The 8918-nt window shown below is 39.2% G+C and overlaps 1 protein-coding gene across 3 annotated transcripts in view; it reads right to left on the bottom strand.

Moving 5' to 3' along the window:
* Positions 1-2292: 2292 nt before the first annotated feature.
* Positions 2293-8918, bottom strand: part of LOC112044333 (carboxylic ester hydrolase) — a 41799-nt gene continuing 35173 nt past the window's right edge. For all 3 annotated transcript variants that reach the window (XM_024080153.2, XM_052888221.1, XM_052888220.1), the window contains exons 9-11: positions 4859-5034; positions 3971-4254; positions 2293-2653 (exon numbers count right to left, since the gene is read on the bottom strand). In XM_024080153.2, the coding sequence (XP_023935921.2) occupies positions 2479-2653; positions 3971-4254; positions 4859-5034 (635 nt within the window). In that variant the 3' untranslated portion in view covers positions 2293-2478. The remainder of the gene's footprint in view (positions 2654-3970; positions 4255-4858; positions 5035-8918) is intronic.

Here is an 8918-nt window from a genome sequence, read left to right as displayed (position 1 = left end):
CGTTATTCAAATTCATTTTACTGTTTCTATTTGATTTATTTGTAGCGTATATATTTAAATTATTTTAATTTTATTTATTTGTTTGAAAAAAAAAAATATGTCACTCCAGACGGATGGCAGGTGTCATTTTTTTGCATCATCATTATCATTAGCAATCCACATTCTCTATATATGAGCACGAGTCTCCTTTTAGAATGAGAGGGGTTAGGCCAATATGAGTCCACCACGCTGACCTAATGCGGATTGGCAGACTTTACACACGTAGAGAATTAAGAAAATTCTCAGGTATGCAGGTTTCCTCACGATGTTTTCCTTAATTGTTTGAGACACGTGATATTTATCATAAAATTTTACTTCTTCTTTCTTTAATTTTTCCTTAATATTAAAGAGTAGTAAGAGGTAAAGTTTGTGGTATTGTAAGGGGTAATCTCTGTATCTACTGAACTGATTTTGAAAATTCTTTTACCACTAGAAAGCCACGTTACTTGTTACACACAGGCTATATTTTATCCACGTATTCTTACGGAAATGAGTACGACGCAGGTGAATCCTAGGGGCGTCGTATTCGTCTATAAACAGGGCAATAAGTAGGAACTACGCAGTGCATGCAAGGAAATCGGTCTTTAAACTGCTTGCCACTCCGTCAACCTGAGGCTAGTGTTAGGCCTTAGGCCCTAATGTGCCTGTGCGTTGCGGGAGAAATAAGCATTTTTTTTTTAAATACGATATGTTCCTCTTCCCCTACTGTTATTTACTGGCGCGAAGTTCTAGCCCATGACCTCATTCAGTGTAGTTCAGTGGGTTGTAATTCTGGCAGTTCTTACGGTTTGCTCAGCGCCTGGTTAACGTTAACGAGCAATTGCCACAGCCTTCGCTGGACGCTATTTAATCTCTTAAAATGGCCCAATGCTGATTGGCTGACATCACATACGTAGAGAATTAAGAAAATTCTCAGGTAGGTATGAACCTACGCCTTCCGAATCGAAGGCAAAGGTCCAGTAGAAAAGACTATCGCGGCTCTCAGGTACTAACGTGTAGGTCGTTGTAATAGATCCTAAAATGTGTCCCATAAACGCATCCTTATAATTATGATGTAGCCAAGATTTACGTATTTTAAAATACAAGGATAGATAAAGGCGTGTGTTAAATGGATAGTCTGAATAAGAATTACTTTGTATAAAAACATAAAACGTTTTTATTTTTTAGTTATGCAGTTTGGTTCCTATAAGTGAACTCGTCCAAACCTTGAAGTTATGGGAAATACTCCCGATGAGCACCCTGTAGAATTAGATCTCGCATAATCTATAACGATGAGCTAGAGTAGGTTTGAATCTCAACCGATAACAGCTGTACAGTGTACGATGTCTATTCAAGTTTGAGACGCTACCACTACCTGTTTCCATAAGTAGATAAATAATTTGCGGAAACTTCCATCCTGTATAACACAATCAAATCAATCAAAACGACTTATACATTCCGGTACTGATAAGCAGAACAAAAAGCATTGCTATTTTCTAGAAGATTTATAAGAATTCATTATTAAGGTAAGTTATGCCTAAAATATAGAATTTCCGTCACGGACTTCTAGAATAGTCCTTTTCATTGAGAAAGGACGAATCTTAAAATATAATTTAGTCTTTCTTTTCCTTCGTCAGCATGCCGAAGCCGCGGCGGAAGTATAATAATAATTACTATATTTTTTGTTTATTTTATATTATACTGGTATTAGCCAAGTCTTTTTCATAGGGGTTTTTTACTGGGGTATACTTAATTGATTATGACACGGCTAAAACTCACTATACTTTATTTGTACAAATTGAACAATATGGCGTATTCCTCCATCCATACAGGTTCCTGATGAGGGCATGTTAATATTAGATCTATGATGTGCACGCCGCTGGGTTATTCTCTTTTCCGTACATCTAAGCGAAAAGTGTTACATGGTGAGAGTAAAGCAACAGTTCAACCGTCAACGAGCGGCCTCTCAGATTTGAGTCTGGCTGGCTCACCATGCTAACTGGGACTATTGAGGCGTTTTATAGTAGCTCGAGGTTATGTTAGGTTAGGATTTTACCAATGGAGCTAACATCCGACCTGTGAAGAGATGTAGACAAAATTTCGTCCAAAACAAAACGGTGTCCCAGTCTCATTTCTTTGGTATCAACGCAATGAACGAAATAGTGAAATATCTGGTTGCGCCGCCAATGGTTGAATTTTGTCTTTTTCTCTTTCTTTTTTCTCAGAAAGAGACAAATTAAATAAAAGGGACAAAAATCTATTAAAACGAATGACCACAAGATAAACGCACATTTATTACAACAACATACTTACTTACCTAGTTATAATATAGTACAGACTTACACGATAGATACTAGAGTTTCTTTTCACACTTCACTTAAAACTATATTTAAATACACTCTTCCAAAAGTCCCATTGTCCATTCAACACTTATTGAAAACTATGCCAGTTAGAAATATTCTAACTGGCATAGTTTTCGTAGAGCCAATCCCAAAAGCGAATTCTTGTGGATTCGGGATTCGCTTTCAGGGTGAAGTTTTGAGTGATGTCGAGGTAGTGCACGGTGTCTGTGTCATTGACTGGCTGCCATTCGAAGTCGATTATTGACTCGTAGTCGACTGGTGGTGTGGGGTTACTGAAAATTAAAAAAAAAAATTAAAGCTGCTTTTCTCTAGAAGTATGTATAAATACGAGACAATGGTAATGGGCGGGGCATGTTCAAAGAGCCGATGGACGTTGAGGTCCCAAGGGGCTGGAATGGCGACCCCGCACTTGATATCCCAGTGTTGGTCGATCCCTCACCAGGTGGACTGACGATACCTACAGGCGGCTCAGGTTCGCGATGTTGGGACCTACAAAAGGCTTATGTCCTGCAATTGACGGCTGATATAATGATGATGATGATTATTATGGAGGATGAAAGTAGGTGGACTCAGCTTTAAACTAAATGTTACATTATTCCTCTACGGTTTGGTATAGTTATTGCAACACACATTGTTCGGCCTCGGGACTATGGTTGATAACATTTTTCTGAATCTCTAAGAGGAGGCAGAAACCCCCTGCCTCCCTTGACAGCGAACTTGAATAGGTACCTACTAATTTTATTTCTATTTCGACCCATTGAACTGAATCAGAACTATGTCCCGTGAATATGAGGTTTCGTCTTCGCGGTGGTTCAAAAAAGATCTCTTATATCTTATATTGGCCATACTTTACATCATGTTTCTGTTCTGTATTATTATTAGAGAAAGAAAGAAATATGAATTAGTTTCAAGTGGGGTCGGTGTTTATCAATACAGTGTATGCCTATCAACAAAGTTCATTGATTTTTGCGTGATATCGATAAAAACAGATAAAAAATTCGGAAAACCACCTGTGGGTTCATACTCCGATAAACAATCGATAGGAATGACGTGTGAAGTACGTTTATAGCTTTTTCACTACAGGTGAGTCTGCTTGATCAAATGGTCAGTTAATTACCTACTTTTTACTATACTTATAACGATCACGCATAGAAACTCCGTTCCTAGCTCGTTCCTTCCCCCGCTGTGAGCCTTCTTATGAGGCCCATAGGTAGCGACCAAGTCTCGAAACCATAGGTCATCACTTGTCTTCAAGCACTGAGGAATGTTTGTCGTGATGTTTGGAAGTTCCTACAAAAGGTCTATGTTCTACACCTTCAGTTACATCAATATAGAAGTAGAAGCGGTGGGAGGCTTCGGTCGTGACTAGTTACCACCCTACCGATAAAGACGTACCGTCAAGCGATTTAGCGTTTCGGTACGATGTCGTGTAGAAACCGAAAGGGGTGTGGATTTTCATCCTCCTCCTAACAAGTTAGTCCGCTTTTATCTTAGATTGCATCATCACTTATTATCAGGTGAAATTGCAGTCAAGGGCTAACTTGTAAAAAATAAAAAAAATCCTTTGAACCTTTTGAAGTGCAACGTACCCAGTCTTGGCAAAATTAGTCCACAACTGCACCATCTTCTTTGAGACCGTCGACTCCGGCGAGTTGTCGTCTAGCCTGTAGTTTAGTCTGGAGAAGTAAAACAGGTAGCCCATCTCGTCGCCGTGGCACGCGCCCGGGTGCGTGATGCCCAGCATGCGCTTGAAGAGCCCTAGGGCTCCGTCGAACGCGAACCGGTAGAAGTAGGTGGGACTCGTTCTGTTGGTCGCCGCCTGCAGCCGGAGAGTCTCCAGCGCGGGGCGCAGGAACATCACGTCCGTGAACAACTGGATCAAGAATAAACGGTTTATATTTATATTAACGTAAAGAACAGAGTTACAAGTATATTCTATACCCATAGGTATAGAATATACCTGAAATTTCAAGTAATTCTGCTTCCATCTCATACTGCATCGGCACTTAACAGGTGTGATGGCAGTCAAGGACTAACATGTCATTGAATAAAAAAAGAATCTTATTATGTAAACATCATCATCTTAACAAACCCTAATAGTCCACCACGCTGGCCCAATGCGGATTAGCAGACTTCATATATTTAAAGAATACAAATTCTCAGGCATGTTTTTCCTTCAACGTTTGAGACACGCGATATTTAATTTCTTAAAATGTACACAACTGAAAAGTTGGAGGTGTATGCACCGGACCGGTGAACCTACGCCCTCCGAATCGAAGGTAGAGGACATATCCACTGGCTATCACGGCTAATATACTATGTACTTAGAAGTACTTACATCAGTAGGAGCTGGAAGTAGAACGCTCGGATGTGGTCCGCCACCTTGCGCGCGCGCGCCTCGTCCGCCGAGCTCAGCTCTGGTGGCACCACGCGCTTGAACTGGTGCTCCAACTCGCTCAGCAGCTTGGGGTACTTACATCAATGAGACTGTCAATGTTGTGTATATCGACGGGGCGCTGCTGGAAGTAGAACGCTCGGATGTGGTCCGCCACCTTGCGCGCGCGCGCCTCGTCCGCCGAGCTCAGCTCTGGTGGCACCACGCGCTTGAACTCGTGCTCCAACTCGCTCAGCAGCTTGGGGTACCGTTGGAGACCTGCAGACGCAAGCAGTAATCTATGTAGACAGGGATCCGTAGAACATTTTTACACCTGATTACTAACAAGTTAAGTTTGCGTGTGAGTAGCTTCATCTCGATGAGACGATCAGCTTTTTTTTTTTACGAAAATTCTTGATTCTGGTAGTTAACTGAGTTACCATGAAATGAAAATTTCTGAGCGTCGGAACGAGATAATATACCACGCAATTTGACAATGTGGCTGTTAAATTCTTTATCTATTAATTAAGCAACAGTAAAAAACAACTTAAGTAACAACTTTTAATGACCTCGTAATTGATACAAGTTGGGAGGAGGGTAGTGTGTAGCAAAAGTTGTTACTAACCAAATGTTTTTTTTACTGTTGATTAATTAATAGTTATACAACTTAACAGCCACAATGTCCTACAAATTCATTAGTCACTTGTTCACGTGATCAAGTAATCATTCCCATACATTTTTCTACATTTTGAAGCGTTTGCGATCATAGAAAGAGAATCGATGTGCCAGTTGCCACTTGGCTAAAGGGGCAGTTATCGAATTGATAGTCGTTTCAGATTATGGTCTTGATCTAAAATGGGTCATTATTAAAAATATCCCCGACCCCCGACCGACCGACCGACTGTCGGGGATTTTTAAATAATTTTTAATAATGTTTTCATTTATATTTTATAAACATTGTTAAAATTAAAAATAATAATGCCCTGATGATGAAGATTATAACAAACAAAACTAGCGTAACATTACATCAAAAAAATAGTAAACAGTAACAAAACACAAGGACAGATTAGGACACTACACGCTCGGCAATCGGCATGCAGCCATTATATAAACCGGCCACAATGTACCGTGACGATATATTAAGACTATCGTCTACCGTTAGCGTATTATGTCACTCACGTAAGACACTTTGCGTAATAAAAGCGTTTTATTTGATTCAGAAACTTGAGAAATGTAATACGCTAAGCAACACTTGATCTGGTAAGCATATCTGATAGAATTATCAAATACTGGCTGTGCCCACGGAGATAACGTTCCTCTGGGAAATATGGGGATAAAAACCTTACATTACGTCTTACGCACATTAATTAATTTATGTTATGCGCAATAAAATAATTGTAAATTGGGTATATTTCCTTCAAAGATATGCCATTTTTGTACAGAACTATAAAAAAGAAATATGCTATGCTTTCCGTCCGTTCATCACCTATGCTAGTCTTCAAGGTTTAAAAACCCGATTTTTGCGGTACAAATCACGGTTGTTTGGTTTGTACGCAACTTCTAGTACGATCCTCTCAGAGGAGGTCCGAGTCTCACAGGAGACGCCCTTAGCACTAGAGAGTTATTCCGTGCCCTTTTTTCTTCAGCCTTCGGACCTCATCAGGCAATGCTCGCCTTAAACCCTCGGTCATGTCACTGCGGTCCCATTATGAAGCCTTTGGCACTCACACAATCAGAAAAAACCACGCTTCATGCATTGTTTTGTTAAAACTCAAAAGGATTAGACAGCGTTTTCGATTAGATATAGCTCTCAGCCGACTTGACGTTTTCCGCCAATTCCAACATTATCATCATTATGCCAATTAAAAAAAAATCTTGTCAAATTATAATTATATTTAATGAACCTATGGTTAAAGCCTCATGAAAATTGTATTATAAAATGTCTAGATACATTGTATACAACTTTCTCGTGGCAACATAAATATCTCAACTATACTAATGAAAGTAAGTATAATCTAATCACGGTCATCAATTATGTTATATGAGATTATACACAGACGTATTCATTGATATCTACCTATTTATAATTTCTTTGGATTACGTTGAGATTAGAGTGTAGGTAGTTGTGATGGCGGATTTCATGCAGCCGTGACCCACCACGTCACTCTTGTTTATTGTGTTAATCATTCAGAGGCCACGAGGATATTACGGCTAGGTATGAGTGAGTAAACAAGTATGGTGAAATCAAGGATCTGGCATACATGACGTTATTGCATTTTTGGAAATCGGAGATATCGCTTTTAATTTTTCGTAATTTATGGATATCGGTTAGGTAATAACCTCTTGATTAAATAACCACCAAAGCATATCTACCAATAAGCCCCTATAGCTCAACGGTTAAACGGTAAAGCGACGAGTGCGATCATCACCGAGGGGCGGTGGTTCGAACCGCCCCGTTAGACTATTTTCGTACCCATTCCTGAATTACGGAGTAGAATGGGAATATTGGTAATATTTACGGAAAGGGGAATAATAAGCTTGGAATGCCCACCGGCCCATGAAACGTCGGCCCAGGGAACCCAGGCATACCCTCGTATAAAAGTATATGGAGATAATAATATTATGATGTATAAATAAGGATCTGGTTAAATTAAATAAATAAATAAATTAATTGGCTTAATAAAATTGTTTTTTGAAGAAAAATACATTTTTTATTACTGTTCTAGGGCAAAATGTTCGTCGGTGTACCAAAGCGGCGAAGTAACATTTGAAGATGTATTGTTTTATTTGTTGTATTATTTTTTTAGCTTAACAAACAAGAAAACTAACAAACAAACCAATCATAAATTTAAAAAAAATATCAAATATCATAAAGCTCAGCCTGTATGGTTAACAATCTTGTCCCCGTTGTGGCCAAGTTGAAGATGAATTAAAAATGTCGTAAAACGTCGTAGCATTTTTTTTGACAAAGTAATGACGGCCGCGTGGCGCAGTGGGTAGTGACCCTGCTTTCTGCATCCACGGCCGTGGGTTCGATTCCCACAGCTGGAAAATATTTGTGTGATGAGCATGAGTGTTTTTCAGTATCTGTGTGTATTTATACATTATATAAGTATTTATATGTAGTATATAATTGTATATTAATATTATAATATCAACTATCTTAGCACCCATAACACAAGCTACTCTGTATGCTTACTTTGGGGCTAGATAGTGATGTGTATTATTTAAGTATATATTTAATGATTTCATTATTAAATTAGAATTATGAAGATTTTTTTAGGTATAAGTAAATTGCCGGGTGGTTCGGATAGGCTTGGACCGGGGATGGGCCTTTTCCGATATTATTGTACCCGTAGACAGTAAGGCAGATTAATGTAAATGTTGTATGGTCAATCTAATCTTGTAATAATGATGTGTATTGAATTATGTATTGTATGTATTCATGTGGAATGTTGAGTCAACTATTATTTTTAGTCATTGGTCTTTAAATAGCGAAAAGCTTCGACCAACACCTTAAGAAGCTTTCGCTTTAATGCTGGATCAAAGGTCGGATACAGAAGGCGGCGAAGACGGAGACGGCGCGTATTGTGAGGAGGTTCCTCACTCTGGAGCCCTGACCACCGGTTGCTTGCTTACATTCGCGGTTATCGCATGAGCAAGGTCTAAATATTTTAACTATCATCATCATCATCATCATCGTCATATCAGCCGATGGACGTCCACTGCAGGACATGGGCCTTTGGTAGGGACTTTAAAACATCACGATCCTGAGCCGCCATCCAGCGAATCCCTGCGACTCGCTTAATGTCATCCACCTGTTGGGGGGTCGACCAACACTGCTCTTTCTAGAACGGTCCAGCACTTTGGGACCCCAACGTCCATCAGCTCTTCGAACCATTATTTTACATATGCATTTTAACTAACCATTATATTATAATGGCGTGTGGTTGAGTGATTCGCGTACAAGTTCTATTTAAGTACATATTATATCGAAATATACTTTAAAAAACTTGTATGCTTATATAAATACCACATAAACTGATTGTCTAACATCAACATCATTGGTCTAATAGCATATTTTAACGCAATAGACACCTCTGTAACAAGATATTATTATCCATTTAGATTACCGAACTGGTCTATTCACGGATGAGGTCAGG

Source organism: Bicyclus anynana, chromosome 21, assembly GCF_947172395.1.
Source record: "Bicyclus anynana chromosome 21, ilBicAnyn1.1, whole genome shotgun sequence".
NCBI lineage: Eukaryota > Metazoa > Arthropoda > Insecta > Lepidoptera > Nymphalidae > Bicyclus > Bicyclus anynana.
Note: the sequence above shows the minus strand (reverse complement) of the source record. Positions and strands in the feature narration are given on the sequence as shown.